Source organism: Pelophylax lessonae (genome assembly GCF_965119305.1).
Source record: "Pelophylax lessonae genome assembly, chromosome: 12".
Classification (NCBI taxonomy): Eukaryota; Metazoa; Chordata; class Amphibia; order Anura; family Ranidae; genus Pelophylax; species Pelophylax lessonae.
The window spans coordinates 53,464,399-53,483,847 of NC_138779.1; the positions used below are offsets into that span (position 1 = coordinate 53,464,399).

General features: G+C 45.3%; 1 protein-coding gene across 1 annotated transcript; it reads left to right on the forward strand.

The window, feature by feature from the left end:
- Nucleotides 1–226: 226 nt before the first annotated feature.
- On the forward strand, nucleotides 227–18,787 carry LOC309568246 (surfactant protein C-like). The gene is made up of 6 exons (XM_082273913.1): nucleotides 227–366; nucleotides 1,279–1,416; nucleotides 1,556–1,693; nucleotides 1,768–1,884; nucleotides 7,842–7,964; nucleotides 18,359–18,787. The coding sequence occupies exons 1-6, from the start codon at nucleotides 325–327 to the stop codon at nucleotides 18,410–18,412; spliced, it is 612 nt and encodes a 203-aa protein (XP_082130039.1). The 5' UTR covers nucleotides 227–324; the 3' UTR covers nucleotides 18,413–18,787.
- Nucleotides 18,788–19,449: the final 662 nt, after the last annotated feature.

The window sequence follows — 19,449 nt, forward strand, 5'->3', positions numbered from 1 at the left end:
GTTGGTGAAGGTGGCAGTAGTCTGACGCCACGTCCGTAACATGGACATCTATTTTTCCATCACAGCTTCCTTGTTTGCATTGAATGTTCTTTTTGTCTTGCTAGATCTTAGGGAATTTATCTCTGCAATCCCACTGCCAACATTATATTTGTTCAAATTCAGTTATTGGATGGATGCCTTTGTTATTGAATCTACTTTTCATTGTACAAGTCACTGGCAACCACTTTGAAATAACTCTTCAGAGGGACACACCTACCTCCGTCCATAAATAACCCGACGCTGCATCTATCAGGAGACCTTTCCAAGAGACCTCTTCATAGCAACATGGAGGAAAAAGACACAAAGAACAGCAATGGAAACCTTCCTGTGAGTTTCTCTGTTGCCTTTGATATCACTTATCTTCTACAGGAGCTACAACTGTCTGCAGGGCCAGGGGGTCAAACAATTGTACCTTGTCTTTATTTCTGGGCTTTTAGATCTCACTACATCCTGTTTATTATAACACATTATTTCTCCTAAATCTGAAATATATAAATAAAACATCTGGGTGTGAATAAATATATTAATATACATTAAATAGCCAAATATTTGTAGAATATGACCTCCCTTTGCAGCTATAAAAACATCCAAACTTCTGCAAATGCTTTTCACAAAATTTTTTAAGGATATCTGTGGAAATTCGGGTCCAAAAGAATATTTGTGAAGTCAGGTACTGATGTTGGACACAAAGACCTGGCTCGAAATTAACATTCCATTTCATACCAAATGCGTCCAGTGGGCTTGATGTCTGCATTACTATATACTGTACAATGTGTTAACATGGCAGGGAGGGAAATCTATGGGCATGCTTAGTGGGCAGCTGTGGCTGTATTCGATTGTAATCTGTCATGAGCAGGGCCCTCCTAACTCTCTTGTATTGAATTGTATTGTAACTGTACTGACTCCTTTATGTTGTAAAGCACTGTTCAAACTATTGGTGCTATATAATAATATTATATATATTATTATATAATAATAAAAATATAATAATATAATAATAATAAAAATATAATAATAATAATACCGTAACCATAATCTGCTACAAAGTAAAAACAGCAGTATCAATGTAGTAGGATGCTGAATTATAAAGCATGAGATTACACCATACTCAAACATTTTTGGGAGTGACGTAATGACAAAATTAGTTTACAACAGAAGCAGAGCAGAAAAGTGATTTGGGTCCAAAATAAGGAGAGATATAAGATTATGTTTTCTATTTTTGTATTCTATATCCATCAGCCATACAGCCCTTTCCCCGTGATGAAGCAGCCCAAGAAGACATGGTTTGTGGCAGTTTCCGTGGCACTTCTTCTTGTCCTCATCATTGTTGTGTCAACTCTATTTGGAGTCTACATGACTCAGAAACACAAGGAAATGGTAGGAAACATCTCAACCTTTCTACACCCAACAGATACACATTAAGAATTGTTTAAAATTGAGTTCCAAAGAATAGCACACTGTAGACTGTTGTAGTCCCCCCCCCCCCCAATAACACTGGCCATATTTTTTAATGTAGATGGTGATGATGCCACTTAGCTCTCAGGACGGGATCAACTTCCAGCAGACGATCTTCCTGAATGAACAGGAAAATGTGGCCGTCTTCTTTGTCCTCATCAATAATTCTTCTTCCACCATCCTGTATGATTATAAGCGGGTAAGTGGTGATCTGGGGTTTCTGTCACCAGTAGTCACATCATGTGATAATCAACAAATATTTCCTCCTCACAGAGAATCATTGGCATCCGGACTTCTAACAGCAACAAATGTTACTTACTGAGGATGGATGAGGCCCAAACTCCATCAATACCTGAAATATTGAAGATGATAAGAAACTTCCAGAGCAATGTAAGTCTAATAGAGATACCCGTATCTATAAAAACAAAGTGTATCCTGCAAGCAGTGACACCTTATATGCACACATCGTAATCATTCCTCTTTTTAACAGTTTTTAACAGAGAACTCCATCCATTGGCAATATCATAATACTTTACTTACTGTATATCTAAGATCATAGATAATATACACATTCACCGACCGCTTGAGTGCACATATTGTCTGTTAAAGCCTGTACTATAAATATTAGGAACAGCCAATCATGTGGCAGCAGAGCAATACATTACAGTACATAATGCACAGGTAAAGTTCAGATAATGTTCACATAATTCAATAGGGAAAAAATCTTATCTTCTGATCATGGCATGATTGTTGCTGCCAGATGGGCTGGTTTAGGTATTTATGTAACTGATGATCTCCTGGGGTTTTCACAGACAACAGTTTCTTAAGTTTATTCAGACTGGTAAAAAAACATCCAGTCATAATAAGGTCAAATTAAATTCAATAGAAATCCAATACATTTCAGGGTTCTGGGGTTTGGAAGACCCCCCTTTATTGGGGTTTAGAAGGTGATCAAGGAAATGTACAGTATTCTATAACAAAAGGTTGGGCAAAATTAGCGACTACTGAATACCTTTTCTCTGGGTAATACCCAGTTTATTTCCCAGGACCATTCTGGCTCTGTTTTTCCAAAATAGAATTATTTCAGTACCTAATGATGAGGATCTTTCCTAATCCTTAATTGCTCTGGTTGTCTAAAGAATGCGACTTTAAATAAAAATCAGTCACGGTCTTTACACAACCTGTTTGTTACTCTCCTCAATTTAATAACAGTAGATCTGAGTTTTAAGCTGATCCACGGCCCCTGTCCTCTAAAAAGTTGCCTAAGGGAATCTCTCTTACATCAGATGGAATATACAGTACACTCAGATACCTACCTGGAGAAAGGGCACCTTACACCTTTCCTTCCTTCCTTAATAACATGAAAGCTAAGTTAGAATTACATTTTCTCTGCAGTTTAACTTTCCCATGGAGCAGAGTTCTCCAATCTTTTTAAACAAAGGGCCACTGTACTGTCCTTCATGCATTAGGGGTGCCAGACTGTGGCCACTGGGAGTAAAAATTGTTCTGGCATTAGTGGTAGTAAACAGTGCCCCACATTTGGCATTACGGGGAGTAATAAAGGCCCATTATGGGTGTCAATGGGAGGAATAGTGCCCCAAGGGCCAGATAAATGCAAGCAGAGGTTGCATTCTGCCCCCGGGTCACAGTTTGGAGACCACTGCCATTAGGATAATATCTTAGTCAGAGCCCCCCCGCAACCCCTCTGTTTTGCCACTGGTAGATTCTGCCTACTGTAGCAAGTTCCCCTTCCTCTCTTCTGCTCCCTACCTCTTCCATTGGCCAATCGGGCTGTAAGAATATTCCACATCAAATCAGATGTGCCTCAGCCTGTCATTTTGCTTTTACCAACCTCCTGCAGCCCGCTTATCAAAGATCCTCGCTCTGCCCCTACCAGTCCCTAGATATTCTTTACTCTGTCCAGTCTCCCTAGGAGGAGGAGAGGCTTCAGGCAGGAGGCTGAGAAAGGAACAACAGCAACAACATGCTCTGGAGCCCCACACCTGCACCTGAGCCCAACGCCTGCACCTGAGCCCCACCACTGCTGTGCTGTAATGTCTGGTCACTCTGCGTGGTCATATTACAGTGCTTAGGAGCAATCAGAGGAAGGGACATTCCCCTGAATGCCGCACTCTTGCTGCCTGCTTTACTAATAAGAGCCCTCCCTCCCGGCACAGAATCACATCCTTTTCCTCCTGCCAGAGATACAGTCCACGGGGATAACAGACGGTCAAGAACATCTCTACTGCTGCAGCCATCTCCTCCTCATCCCTGACAGACAGGGCCGCTGATAAGGGGATATAGCCATCCCTCCTGTACTGGGCCTGGGCCAGTTTAACCGTGGGGCCCAGGCAGCTGAAAGCAGAAGGAAGGGGATTGTGGACAAAAGGGGGGATTGATGCAGTGGGGGGGGGGGGTGGTGGTCAATTACTGGATCCAATCTCCCATGGCTCTCTCTGCAGCAGCTATAAGCAGGCTTCTCCTCCCCTCCCTCCCACCAGCTTTCAGCTGCTGTAGGTAGAGCCATGGGGGGATTGGTTCCAGTAATTGATACCCCACACCAATCACCCCCCTTTACTTTGCTTTGCAGGTCCCCTCTGTGCCCCTTTTCTCTACAGTGCTTCCAGATTCCCCTCCTCTCTTTCCCGCTGATTTTCAGCTCCTGCAGGGGGAGTCACGCAAGGCGATTGGTTCCAGTAATTACACCCCCACTGCACCGATCACAAACTCTGTTCATCTGTCTAGAATTAATTTCCCCCTGTGGCCCGGGCCCCCTGATTTCCTGTTTCCCCCTTAGCTCTTCCAGCTTCCCCTCCTCTCCCTTCTGCTGGCTGCTGCATGTCACAGGGAATCGTTTCAGGATAGGGGGGATAGAAGGGCAATAAATGTCATATTCACCGGTCCCTTCATTTCCTGAATGAACACAGTGAGGGATCGGTACTGATCACTCACTGTGTTCATTCATAACTGAAGCATAGTAAACTGTGCCCCAAATATGCACTGTCAGTGTTCAAAGCTGTATACCAGCACCCACTTGCCTGACAAATTAGGACCTACGACTGTGTCCCCAAAGCGTAACATACACTGCCTGTACACAGCTCCAACCAAATATAAAAAGAATGATTCAACCTGTACAGGCCACAGCACCCAGTTGAGTGAGCCAAAGATCATCACACATAGAGCTTTTTTTATCAACTCAATGGAATTTGGTCTTAGATTTAGCAGGAATTCTGTAAGTTATTTTGTGATTGTGTCCCCTAATTATGATTTTAATGTATATTTAGTGAAAATAATGTCTTGATATTTTTTTTTGGGGAGGCTGTCCCCTGTCAGGAAAGCTGTACGGCCACATGATTTCTAACAGCAGCCCTGCTGACAGATTTCAAACTATAATCAGGGCTCAGACAGCAGGCAGTCTGAGGAGGGGACGACTGCAACAGCAGCAGAAAAAAGCAGCCTTTCAACCCCTCTGTCAGCATCTCCAGCGGTGCAAACAGGAAAAGCGATGGGTTGTGTGTGGGAAGGGAACATAACTCTGTTGCTGCTGCTTAGTGTACCCTACCTATCACCTAACCACTTTTACCTGCACCATCACCTAACACCCCCTACAATGTCAGCCAGAACCCCCACTATCACCCAACACCCCTCCTACAATGTCAGCCAGCCCCTCTCCCCACTACTACTGATCCTCCTTCCTGCAAATTTCCCCCATCACCCCCACATCTCCCCGCATGCACCATGTCACACTGACATTTCCTCTAGAACCCACCGTGCCTGCAGCCTATTTTCTATCAACATTCAATTCAATAGCAACTTCATTTCTTTTACTGCCAAATATGCCTGCAAACCCCTTCACTGACTCACCACCTTGTCCGACCTGCCTTGTCTCAACACCCACTATACCTTCAGCTAGATTTCCTCATTTACTGTGCCTATAACCCCCTTCTCTCAGCATCCACTGTACCTGCAGTTATATTTCCTACATCATGCCTACATTACTTCTTCCACCACTGCACCTGTGCATGCTTAGCCCCACTTTTACCAAAACACCTGTGAGATGCCCCTCTTCTACTAATGTGCCCGTGCACAACCCAACCCATGTCTACATGCCCCCTCCTCAACTTTCACTAATGCACCTGTAGCCCCCCCCCCCCCCGCCCAAACCACCCATTGCCCACACACACACCCCACCACTCCTACCAAAATACCTTCACACTGTCCCCTTCTCTAGCCAAGACACCAGCAACACCACCATCAGTCTTCTCCCAACACCATCTGATCCACACAATCCACTCATCCCTTCTTATGGTCATTAACCTGTGACATCCTATTGGGCACTCTTCAGACCTCTTAATTAATCAGATAATTTCTGTCAATGTCCCCCTCGTGGACAAGAAAAGAGGGACTGCATTCACAGCCTCTGCTCTCCTTTACCATCAAAGCAAAGAACACCTGTATGAGAACCACTGAGACATATTGCTCATTGATTGCAGTCCCTGTCTCTTTAAAGAGGGCAACTATATGGCAAACCTCTGGATATATCTGTCTGTGGTGACAATGTGTGTAACAGACATTTATTTTTAGGTCATAATTGCTTTTGCTAATATTGTGAACATTTGATATTTTTCAATAAATAAATTTGGTGGCAGAGTAAAGGGTTAATTGCGTAGTTGCATAACCAAACTCAGTGACAACCTCTCAGTTTGTTGGCATTTAGATGGTGGTCACGCAAGATGGAAATAGTCTGACGTCACGTCCGTAACATGGACATCTATTTTTCCATCACAGCTTCCTTGTTTGCATTGAATGTTCTTTTTGTCTTGCTAGATCTTAGGGAATTTATCTCTGCAATCACACTGCCAACATAATATTTGTTCAAAATTCAGTTATTGGATGGATGCCTTTGTTATTGAATCTACTTTTCATTGTACAAGTCACTGGCAGAGTTGTATAAAGTACTCGAAACCCATACTTGAGTAAAAGTACAATTGCTCGATCAAAAAGTGACTTGAGTAGAAGTACTAAAGTATTCAACATTTTTTGTACTTAAGTATTGCAAGTAGTTTTTTAAAAAATTTGCTACTCAAGTACAGAAAGTAAAAGTACCAGTAGTTTTGAAAAAAAAATTGCTACTCAAGTACTGAAAGTAAAAGTACAAGTACTGTGTTATGTAGCTATTAAAGAAAAAAGTCAAAAGTTTGAACATCATATTGTTTTTTATTATTTCAAATGCAGCTTTTATTTATACATACAGTAGCATTTATTTTCGTATGCGCTGATAATACACATGTTTTGAGCTTCATGAAACCTGCCATCTACTGTTCTGGCAGTGGTAATTTGTATAATAGTAACGAGTAACTATGCAGCACAAAAAAAAATATCAGAGTAGAAGTATTGAAATCATTGAAAAAATGTAGTGAAGTAAAAGTGGAAGTAGGAGAAAAAAATTCTACTCCAGGAAAGTACAGATACCGCCTTTCGGTACTTAAGTACAGTAGTGAAGTAGTTCTACTTAGTTACTATACATCTCTGGTCACTGGGAACTACTTTGAAATACCCCTTGAGAGGGACACGCCTACCTCCGTCCATAAATAACCCGACCTGTAGCCCCCCCCCCCTAAACCACCCACTGCCCACACACACACCCCACCACTCCCACCAAAATACCTGCACACTGTCCCCTTCTCTAGCCAACATGCCAGCAACCCCACCATCACTCTGATCCATCCCAACACCATCTGATCCGCACAATTCACTCATCCCTTTTTCTCTCAACATCACAACCGCACACCCCCATTTCACCACCATGTCTGAACCCCCTTGCTCTCATCACTACGCCTGGACACCCCTCTGACAACTCTCCCTATGGATACTTCACACTGCCCTCACTGCATGCCTATACATGTTGCTACACACTACTAAACATTTCTGTGCCCTTGCTAACCCCCCTTTTTCACCACTGCATCTTTACCCCTCCTCTTGCCAATGTGTCTTCACTACCATCACCTTGCTTGTAGGCCATATCCCACCTCATGCTTAACACTGCGCCTGTACGCCCCTCTTCTCACTTTCACTGCTGGGCACCCCCAATCACCACTGCACCTCTCTCAGCAAGCTAGTTCACCCCGCCCCCATTTTCACTCAATGCTCACCTCTCACTATTACTGCATGCCTCTCCTCCCTTTTACACCCGGGGCCTAACCCTTATTTCCTGCTCTCACCACTGTCTGTGCAGTCCCTACAATGCTCAAAGCACCCCAATCTTTTGCTAGGTATTTTTCATTTGTTTAGGTAGCACAGGATGATAGGTGAATATTTAATAGCATCATTATTCTTTATTTCTACAGAACACCCCACCGAGCACAAAAATAACCTATAATATTACACCACTCAAAGAAGCTAATTTGGCCAATTTGGGAATTAATATTAACATTCTCTGCTGTGATGTCCCCATCTACTGGTCAAAAATGGTAAGTGCTTCCTAAATATTTCTCCTTCTGGGCTAGGTCACAGTCACTACAGGAGGACATGAAGTCCTGGGAAGAACATAGAAACATCAAGAACAATTGGAGAAACGATACAAATACAAAATTTTTGATCAAACTGAAAAGAAAAAAAAAAATGTATTGACACGTGCAGCCAATCATACTGCTTGTACCAATGTCTGTTTAAGAAGGTGCGTTTGTCTTCATTGCTAAGCGCAGTGCAAGGCACCCAAATAGTACGCGTTTCAAATAGGACACCACCAGCACCACTGCCTGGGAGTCTCTAATGCTGGGTACACCTGATCTAAATATCAGCCAGTTCAGCAGAAACCAGCCGACATTCGAACAGCGTGTACAGCTACCTTCCTGACAGAAGTCATTCTCACAAAACGACTTCTTTTGAACGGGTATGCTGGAAAACCAGCAGCCAACCAGCAGCTGACCAGCGCTGGCAGCCAATGGCTGTGAGTGCTGATTGGTGTGTTCTGGTGGGGGTGGTGCAGTACCCCTGTCAGAAGACAATAGAACAGTGGAGGAGATCGCCGCACAATCATCATAGTACAGCGAGTCAGCGACCTTTCCTTTTTATTTCTGAGCAAAAATGTGTTTACTAGACTCAAGCTCTGGTTCACACCTATGCGTTTTTTATTGCTTTGTGCAGAAACGCACTACAGTCCATTTAACATGGTTTCCTATGGTAAATGTTCATATCTATGCTTTTTTTTGGCTGCTGCATTTTTGGAAAGGGTCAGGAACTTTTTTCAAAGCAAAACAATGCTTTATTTGGTTCCATAGTCTTCAGTGGAGAAGCTGCAGAAAGCATGTAGTGTGGTTTTTGCCTCGATTTGCATTTTTTATCTGCCGAACAACAAATTGGCCAAAAAAAAAAAAAAAAGCATAAAAAATGCAAAACGCAAATCACAGTAAAACTGTGGTAAAAATCACGTGTGCAAAAAGCACTGCAGAAATTATCAAAAGCAAACTGTATAGGTGTGAACTGAGCCTAACAGCTATCAACACAAGTTCCGAAACTGGCCACACATATCTGATTGTGTAATCTCTATACTATCTCATTCAGATCTAGCAAAACCATATGGTACAAGTCCTTCTTAACCACTTCAGCTCCGGGAAGGCTTTAGCCCCTTCCTGACTAGGCCATTTTTTTGGGATACGGCACTGTGTTGCTTTAACTGACAATTGCGCAGTCGTTCAACACTGTACCCACATAAAATTGAAATAGAGCTTTCCTTTGGTGGTATTTTATCACCTCTGGCAGTTTTTATTTTTTGTGCTATAAACAAAAAAAAGACCAACAACAAAATTATATATATATTTTTTACTTTCTGCTATAAAACATATCCAATAAAAAAATGTAAAAAATCGAATTTCTTAATTTTAGGCCAATATGTATTCTACTACATATTTTTGGTAAAAAAAATCTCAATAAGTGTATATTGATTGGTTGGTGCAAAAGTTTTAGCGTCTACAAACTATGAGATATATTTAGTGACTTTTTATATTTTTTATATATTTTTTACTAGTAGTGGCAGCGTTTAGGGATTTTTAGTGGGACTATGACATTGTGGCGGACGAATCTGACACCAAGTGACACTTTTTGGGGACCAGTGACACCCTAACAGTGATCAGTGCTAAAATAAATGCACTGTCACTGTGTAATTGACACTGGCAGGAAAGGGGTTAACACCAGGGGCAATCAAAGGGTTAAATGTGTTCCCTATGAGGGCTTTACTGTAGGGGGATGTGCTTTGACTAAAGGAAAAAAGAGATCTGTGTTTCTGCTTAGCAGAAACATGAGATATCCATTTTCCTCTCTGGCTGTCACGTACCTGGTGGAAGAGCCTGATATGAGGAAGAAGGCCTCTCTTACACCTCTGACTCGGGGCCCCTGATAGAGCAGGCAGGAGTGCAGAGTGGCACGAGTGCCTATTGGTCTTTTTAGCAGCTGGGCTGGACGGACTCTCAGGATCAAGCAGGGGAAGAACACCGCTGAGCAGGAGATAAGAGCAGGCTGAGACCGTCAGTAGATGGCAGTGGAGCAGGAGTGCCAGATGGGAACTGCTGAGCAGGAGATAGAAGCAGGCTGAGACCGTCAGTAGATCACAGTGGAGAAGAAATGTCGGATGGACACCGCTGAGCAGGAGACAGGAGCAGGCTGAGACCGTCAGTAGATGGCAGTGGAGCAGGAATGCCGGATGGACACCGCTGAGCAGGAGATAAGAGCAGGCTGAGACCGTCAGTAGATGACAGTGGAGCAGGAATGCCGGATGGACAACGCTGAGCAGGAGACAGGAGCAGCCTGAGACCGTCAGTAGATCGCAGTGGAGCAGGAATGCCGGATGGACACCGCTGAGCAGGAGACAGAAGCAGGCTGAGACCGTCAGTAGATGGCAGTGGAGCAGGAATGCCGGATGGACACCGCTGAGCAGGAGAAAGGAGCAGGCTGAGACCTTCAGTAGATGGCAGTGGAGCAGGAATGCCGGATGGACACCGCTGAGCAGGAGACAGGAGCAGGCTGAGACCGTCAGTAGATGGCAGTGGAGCAGGAATGCTGGATGGACACCGCTGAGCAGGAGACAAGAGCAGGCTGAGGCCATCAGTAGATGGCAGTGGAGCAGGAATGCCAGATGGACACCGCTGAGCAGGAGACAGGAGCAGCCTGAGACCGTCAGTAGATCGCAGTGGAGCAGGAATGCCGGATGGACACCGCTGAGCAGGAGACAGAAGCAGGCTGAGACCGTCAGTAGATGGCAGTGGAGCAGGAATGCCGGATGGACACTGCTGAGCAGGAGAAAGGAGCAGGCTGAGACCGTCAGTAGATGGCAGTGGAGCAGGAATGCCGGATGGACACCGCTGAGCAGGAGATAGGAGCAGGCTGAGACCGTCAGTAGATGGCAGTGGAGCAGGAATGCTGGATGGACACCGCTGAGCAGGAGACAGGAGCAGGCTGAGACCGTCAGTAGATGGCAGTGGAGCAGGAATGCCGGATGGACACCGCTGAGCAGGAGACAGGAGCAGGCTGAAACCGTCAGTAGATGGCAGTGGAGCAGGAATGCCGGATGGACACCGCTGAGCAGGAGAAAGGAGCAGGCTGAGACCTTCAGTAGATGGCAGTGGAGCAGGAATGCCGGATGGACACCGCTGAGCAGGAGAAAGGAGCAGGCTGAGACCTTCAGTAGATGGCAGTGGAGCAGGAATGCCGGATGGAAACCGCTGAGCAGGGGACAGGAGCAGGCTGAGACCATCAGTAGATGGCAGTGGAGCAGGAATGCTGGATGGACACCGCTGAGCAGGAGACAAGAGCAGGCTGAGGCCATCAGTAGATGGCAGTGGAGCAGGAATGCCAGATGGACACCGCTGAGCAGGAGACAGGAGCAGCCTGAGACCGTCAGTAGATCGCAGTGGAGCAGGAATGCCGGATGGACACCGCTGAGCAGGAGACAGAAGCAGGCTGAGACCGTCAGTAGATGGCAGTGGAGCAGGAATGCCGGATGGACACTGCTGAGCAGGAGAAAGGAGCAGGCTGAGACCGTCAGTAGATGGCAGTGGAGCAGGAATGCCGGATGGACACCGCTGAGCAGGAGATAGGAGCAGGCTGAGACCGTCAGTAGATGGCAGTGGAGCAGGAATGCTGGATGGACACCGCTGAGCAGGAGACAGGAGCAGGCTGAGACCGTCAGTAGATGGCAGTGGAGCAGGAATGCCGGATGGACACCGCTGAGCAGGAGACAGGAGCAGGCTGAAACCGTCAGTAGATGGCAGTGGAGCAGGAATGCCGGATGGACACCGCTGAGCAGGAGAAAGGAGCAGGCTGAGACCTTCAGTAGATGGCAGTGGAGCAGGAATGCCGGATGGACACCGCTGAGCAGGAGAAAGGAGCAGGCTGAGACCTTCAGTAGATGGCAGTGGAGCAGGAATGCCGGATGGAAACCGCTGAGCAGGGGACAGGAGCAGGCTGAGACCATCAGTAGATGGCAGTGGAGCAGGAATGCCGGATGGACACCAGTGGAACAAAGGCAGGGGCTTGCAGCAGGCAGTCCAGCAGCAGTGGAGACAGGAGCAGAATCAGACAAACCGGGTCATAAACAGGCAGACAGATCAGGTGCAGATGCGTAGGCAGACGCGTGGTCAAAGGCAAGCCGGGATCAATGCAGGGAGAGTTCAGGAGAAGTCAAGACAAGCCGGGTCGTTAACAGTAGTCAGATGCAGACTAACAGGTTGCAGGTATACACGAGAACGCTGTAGACAAGAGAGCACTGAAGCATAGCACAGGTTCAGTTTTTATATTACTTTCTTGGTGCCAATGCGAGCAACAGATGTGCACACGTGAGCAAAAGACGTTCGCGAATGCAAGCAATAGACGTTCACATATGCGCACAAATAAGTGCATCAGGAGGCTGTCTAGAAGAGTCATTCTGCCGGCTGGAATGTCCTTCCTGACACTGGCAGAAAGGTGGTCTGCCTTGTTTACATAGACAGACCGCTGTTCTGCCTCTCTATGAACGCTGATTGGCTCCAGCTGTGCGTGTCCCAGAGCCAAAGAAGAAGATTGCATAAAGGTATGTGATTTTTTGCTTAGAGGTCACCCTGCTGCAGTATATGTACGTGGGGCGGTCCTTAAGCGGTTAAACAACCCATTTCATCTGTATCCAGTCAGGCAGGTGCTCATAGTATGTTGTTGTTGCTGCATACCTCCCTACTTTCTGAGATGGGAATGAGGGACACCTATTAGCAATGCAAGCATAGGACAGCCCCCCCCCCCCCCCGCTTGCATCCTCTTAAAGGGGAATTATACAAAAAAATAATGATTAGTTTAACCCACAAGTACTTTATTTTACCACTACTATTCCTTTATACCGGCTTTTTGAATTTACAAATGCAGACATCTCAAGTCTCCCGCAAGTCGCGGGAGACTCCCGCTATCCGCCCTGAGCTCACGGACACCCGCGAGCTCAGGGCAATATCCCGGCTCTGTGTGTGAGTCAGTCTGAGTGAGTGAGTCAGGTGAGATGACTCATCGATCGATGCAGGCAGGAGTGTGACAGCTGTCAGCAAGCTGAGCCTGCACAGACATCACGTCGGAGCCAAAGTAGATCCGGCTCACAGGCGGAGTGATATGAGTCATGCACTCCGCCTGTGGGAGGAGCTGCAGAGAGCAAGCAGCGGCTTTGCTCTCTACTACAGCCACATTCTACTCCAGGAGGCATTTTGGCGCGCGCAGGACCGTGACACTGTGACACCCCACTCTGTGACAGTACCAGCAAGTGACCAGGCCAGTACCAGCACCAGTGACCAGGCCAGTGACCAGCACCAGTGACCAGGCCAGTACCAGCACCAGTGACCAGGCCAGTGCCAGCACCAGTGACCAGCACCAGTGACCAGGCCAGTACCAGCACCAGTGACCAGGCCAGTACCAGCACCAGTGACCAGGCCAGTACCAGCACCAGTGACCAGCACCAGTACCAGCACCAGTGACCAGGCCAGTACCAGCACCAGTGACCAGCACCAGTGACCAGGCCAGTACCAGCACCAGTGACCAGGCCAGTACCAGCACCAGTGACCAGCACCAGTGCCAGCACCAGTGACCAGCACCAGTACCAGCACCAGTGACCAGCACCAGTACCAGCACCATTGACCAGGCCAGTACCAGCACCAGTGACCAGGCCAGTGATTAGCACCAGTGACCAGGCCAGTACCAGCACCAGTGACCAGGCCAGTACAAGCACCAGTGACCAGGCCAGTACCAGCACCAGTGACCAGTACCAGCACCAGTGACCAGCACCAGTGACCAGGCCAGTACCAGCACCAGTGACCAGGCCAGTAACCAGCACCAGTAACCAGCACCAGTAACCAGGCCAATACCAGCACCAGTGACCAGGCCAGTACCAGAGACCAGTATGAGCACCAGTGACCAGGCCAGTACCAGCACCAGTGACCATGCCAGTACCAGAGACCAGTACGAGCACCAGTGACCAGGCCAGTGACCAGCACCAGTGACCAGGCCAGTACCAGCACCAGTGACCAGGCCAGTACCAGCACCAGTGACCAGTACCAGCACCAGTGACCAGCACCAGTGACCAGGCCAGTACCAGCACCAGTGACCAGGCCAGTACCAGCACCAGTGACCAGCACCAGTACCAGCACCAGTGACCAGGCCAGTACCAGCACCAGTGACCAGGCCAGTACCAGCACCAGTGACCAGGCCAGTACCAGCACCAGTGACCAGCACCAGTACCAGCACCAGTGACCAGGCCAGTACCAGAATCAGTGACCAGGCCAGTACCAGCACCAGTGACCAGGCCAGTACCAGCACCAGTGACCAGGCCAGTACCAGCACCAGTGACCAGCACCAGTGACCAGGCCAGTAACCAGCACCAGTAACCAGGCCAATACCAGCACCAGTGACCAGGCCAGTACCAGAGACCAGTACGAGCACCAGTGACCAGGCCAGTACCAGCACCAGTGACCGGTACCAGCACCAGTGACCAGTACCCGCACCAGTTACCAGACCAGTACAGTACCAGCACCAGTGAACAGTACCAGCATCAGTGACCAGTACCAGCATCAGTGACCAGCACCAGTGACCAGGTATACTGATTACATTTCATTTCATTATTCTCTGGTAGTGTTAAATTGGAAAGGGGGGGGGGGTGCGGCGCAGGCGTGCGTGGGGGGGGGGGGGGACGGCGGCATGTGGGGGGGGCTCACCTCCCTGAAATGACTTTGCCACCTCCCTGAAATGAGTTTTTGCAGGTTGGGATGTCTGCAAATGCAGCAATTTAGAAATTAGATGAAATGTTTACCACTGGGAAACACTTTTTAAAAGATAAAAAGTGCATTTTATCTACAACTATATAGATCAGACAAAAATGAGGGACAAATGAAGGGGAATGAGGGACAGAGGGACTTTGTTCCAAATCAGGGACAGTCCCTCGAAATCAGGGGACAGTTGGGAGGTATGGGTTGGTAGATCTAAAGGAGATTGTACAGATTTTAAGGTGTAGGGTAGGCCAGCCCAGCTTAAGTCATACCAGTAGTAAGTGCGTTACTGCACATTTAATCATTGCTCTTTGCACAGTCTTATTGTTCAACCTGTATGTCTTCTTATATAACATCTTAAGGCTTGGCCTAGTGGGTCCACAAGTTAATGCAAGGTCCATTAATACAAGAATGAGCTAGTCTGGGGTGGAGGAACTTGACTGGCCTGCACAGAGTCCTGACCTCAACCCGATAGAACACCTTTGGGATGAATTAGAGCGATGACTGCAAGCCAGGCCTTCTTGCCCAACATCAGTGGCTGACCTAAAAAATGTACTTCTGGAAGAATGGTCAAACATTCCCGTAGACACACTCCTAAACCTTGTAGACAGTTTTCCCAGAAGAGTTGAAGCTGTTATAGCGGCAAAGGGTGGGTTAACTCAATATTGAACCCTACAGACTAATACTGGGATGCCATTAAAGTTCATGTTCAGGTGTCCCAATACATTTTACAATATAGTGTAAATTTGGGTGTGATTATTAATAAAGATAAGGCAGCTAGCTATCCAATGCAGGTTTCAAGTATTTCTGCACCTTAATTGTGTTGTAGGTTAGCCTCTGTATTAGGAGGAAGTGCTGTCAAGTGTGATGTCATCTGACTTCGGTGTCAACAAATTGCAGAAGTATTGTGTTTACAGCAATCTGCTATGGGCACTCCTATGGAGTGCTGTATAGCAAGAGTAGAAGCCTAGGAGTTGATTGTTTTATCTCCTTGGCTTAGTGCTGGATGCCGGCTGTCACTAGCATTCATCAGTTCCAGCTTAAATGCAGGCAAGGACCTTTCAGACCCTTCCAAATAGTCCCACAGTGCCATTTTAAAACAGCATTCAGGACTCAAGTGGGTAAATACAATCAGTGTACGTACCTACCTGAACTCCAGTTAGATATAAAAGACACAGTATTAATGTACATATTCAAGTGTATTTTTTTAAATGCCAGTATTGTAAAAATCAGAATTTTATCTGGTAGCAGCCTTTTGCATTCTTCTGTATGCTAGCAAAGGACATGCCCATAGGAGGAGAGAGCAGAGTAACTTAAAGGGGAGGTTATCAGTCTGCTACATCTCTTTTCACTGTCCAGTCAAAGGCTGGGGAAGGGACATTGTGCACCTCCCCCCAGATCAGTTGGACCTACTGTACACCCATATATTCAGGATATTTAAAAATGTATAAAGTAGCAATTTTCCTGGTTCCAGAACGGCCACTAAAAGGTGCCTCTGTCAATCTGTACATGAAATACAATAAGTATTGAAGAGCAAGCATGTAAAATAGTGAACATTACAACTAAATAGGCTTTTAAGCCTGTATATTTAATATATATTAACAGTAAAAAAGCTGGGTCAGGGCACATTGGCCTTAAAGGATGATGAAGGGAAGATGGTTACAAATGACAAGGGGAAGGCAACTTTACTAAATGCTTTCTTCTCCTCAGTTTTTACACAGGAAAAGAAGGGGTATAACAACCAAGATTGTATTATTAGTAACATGTACTCTTGTGGTGAACAGAAGGCGGTGTACAGCAAAGACTAGAAAAGCTTAACACAAATAAATTACCAGGAGTGGATGGCTTACACCAGGGAGTCCTCAAAGAATTCAGGTTATAGCCAGATCATTATTCCTAATCCTTATGGACAGCATATTGACAAGAATGGTACCAGCTGATTGGAGAAAAGCCCATGTGGTACCAATACTCCAAAAAGGACATATTCCTGTAAACTACAGGCCAGTCAGTCTAACATCAAAAGTATGTAAACTTTTGGAGGGGAAGATAAGGGACTATATCCAAGAATTTGCTGGTGAAAACAGTATCATTAGTAGTAATTATCATGGGTTTATGAAGGGTCAATCCTGCCAGACCAATCTGTTAACATTCTATGAGGAAGGGAGCTGCCATCTAGATAAGGGAAGGCCTGTGGATGTGGTATATCTGGATTTTGCAAAAGCATTCAATACAGTTCCCCATAAATGTTTAATTTACAAACTGAGGTCTGTAGGCATGGACCATAAGGTTTGTTCATGGATAGAAAACTGGTTACAGGGTACAAGGGTGGTAATAAATAATGTGTACCCAGAAAGGTCTAAGGTGGTAAGTGGGGTACCCCAAGGCTCTGTCCTAGGACCAATTCTGTTTAATTTATTTAAAAATTATTTAGAGGTCAGTATAAATAGATCGATCTCAGTTTTTGCTGACGACACAAAAGTAAGCAGGGCAATAACTTCACATCAGGATATAGACACTTTACAAGAAGACCTGAAATAAAAATAATCGGGTGGGCAACTACATGACAACTAAACATATTCTCCCTAAAGAGAAGAGGCGCTTGAGAAGAGATATGATAGCGATATACAAATACCTCAGCTGAGCTGAAACTGCAATCTCTCTGTGCCTGTCACGGAACCATCCCCCCACACAGTCAGTAAGCATATTAGACATACATTTAACCCCTTTGACCACCCCAGTATGAACCCCTTCCCTGCCAGTGTCATTTATACAGTAACAGTGCATATTATTTAGCACTGATTATTGTATTAGTGTCACTGGTCCCCAAAAAGTGTCAAAAATGTCAGTTAGGGGTCCGATCTGTCTGCTGCAATGTCGAAGTCCTGCTAAAAATCGCAGATCGCCGCCATTACTAATAAAAAACAAATAAATAAAAAGTCCAAAAATCTATCCCGTAGTTTGTAAATGCTATAAATTTTGCGCAAACCAATTAAAATACGCTTTTTGGGATTTTTTTTACCAAAAATATGTAGCAGAATACAAATTGGCCAAAACTGATCAAAAAATTAAATTTTTAAAAAATTTTTATTGGGAATATTTTATAGCAGAAAGTAAAAAACATGGCGTTTTTTTCAAAAGTGTCGCTCTTTTTTTGTTTATATCGCAAAAATCTAAAAACCGCAGAAGTGGTCAAATACCACCAAAAGAAAGCTCTATTTGTAGGAAAAAAAATGACATCAATTGTATTTGGGTACAGCGTCGCACGACCGCGCAATTTTACGTTAAAGTAAAAATGGCCTGGTCATTAAGGGGGTAAAACAGCATTGCACGACCGCGCAATTTTACGTTAAAGTAAAAATGGCCTGGTCATTAAGGGGGTAAAACCTTCCGGGGCTGAAGTGGTTAAGAGAAAGCCTGCTAGTGGTTTTTAAAAAGGAAACTTTGATTCTGCTTTAAGTAAAGCTTACCAACCTTAATAGCTTTTGTGCTTTTTTTTCACTGTGAAGAACTTTTTATTTTTCGAATATTTTGAACAAATTATATTAGATGAACGAAGTGTTATAATAAGTATTTTAATATTCTGAATCCAATTTTCTTTCCAGGTGAGTTCAAATATGAGGATCAAAATCGATATTACCATTATCATCATCAAATAAGACAAAACTGTAGTCATTGTTGAATTATACGAGATAGACAGCTCAACGCCTCCCGTGCATCAGCAATAAACGCCTTTTATATGCTTCGCTATTAAAAGTCCAATGAGCACCATCTTTAAGTAAGCTTGCCGCATAACACAGCTATCAGCAAGAGAGGGAAAGTTGGGCATCACAGATCTCAGTAACAACCATAAATAAATGTTTAGTATAGCATACAATGTCTAAGAGTAAGACACTTTGTATCAGTACACAATAATATTGTACCAGCTTATCAGGGTATTTGCTTCTGCTTTGTTAGATAATGACAGTTTTCAAACAAACAATGGAGACATTTTTTTTCTTTTTTCATTTTATATTTAAAAGTAGTACAGCCAAAGCTCGTTTAGAAGTAATTCTCCTGTGCATCACAGGAGTGTAGTTCATTCTACACTCCAGTGACCCATTTTTCGCAAGCCCCCTGTTGGCTGATGTCACAGAGCCAGTCCAGGTTCAGGAAAGATTTCAACCATATGGTTGGGATCCGCTTACATGCCTGGACTGGCACCCGGCTCAGCCTTACATTGAGCTGCCGAGAGCCTGAGCCGGCCACTCCCACTCCCTTCACAGCCCAGCACTCCGGTGAGCGCTGGAGGGGCAAATCAGAGAGCGGTGACTGACAGTTACCAGCTCTCTGCTCAGGGAGCTCTGGGAACTGATTGATCGGCGGTGTTTGATTGCTCAGTTCTCAGCCTTAGAGTCAGCGGATGAAGGACTGATGCTGTATCCACCTAGATAATGTATGATTCTAAAATGAACAAAAAAAATCCCATACTTCTTTTTTAATGACATGTCATTATACATCACTACATAATCTATATATACGGCCAATTGTTGATTTGCGGCAAATAATCCTTGATCTATAAACACTCTATACAAACTCTGAACAAGTCCCTATGACCATCAGACAATTTTAAAAATTCTGGATTTTAACATATGTATCATGATTAAATAGAAAGCCAAATCCTATGTTACACAGAGATGGGAATGATATGACAAGT

Excerpts from the sequence above, each read along its gene's own strand:
- LOC309568246 (XM_082273913.1), top strand. The coding sequence starts at position 325 with ATGGAGGAAAAAGACACAAAGAACAGCAATGGAAACCTTCCT. Across the intron at positions 1,417-1,555 it reads CTCAGAAACACAAGGAAATG|ATGGTGATGATGCCACTTAG; the intron begins GTAGGAAACATC and ends TTTTTAATGTAG. Across the intron at positions 1,694-1,767 it reads TCCTGTATGATTATAAGCGG|AGAATCATTGGCATCCGGAC; the intron begins GTAAGTGGTGAT and ends TCCTCCTCACAG.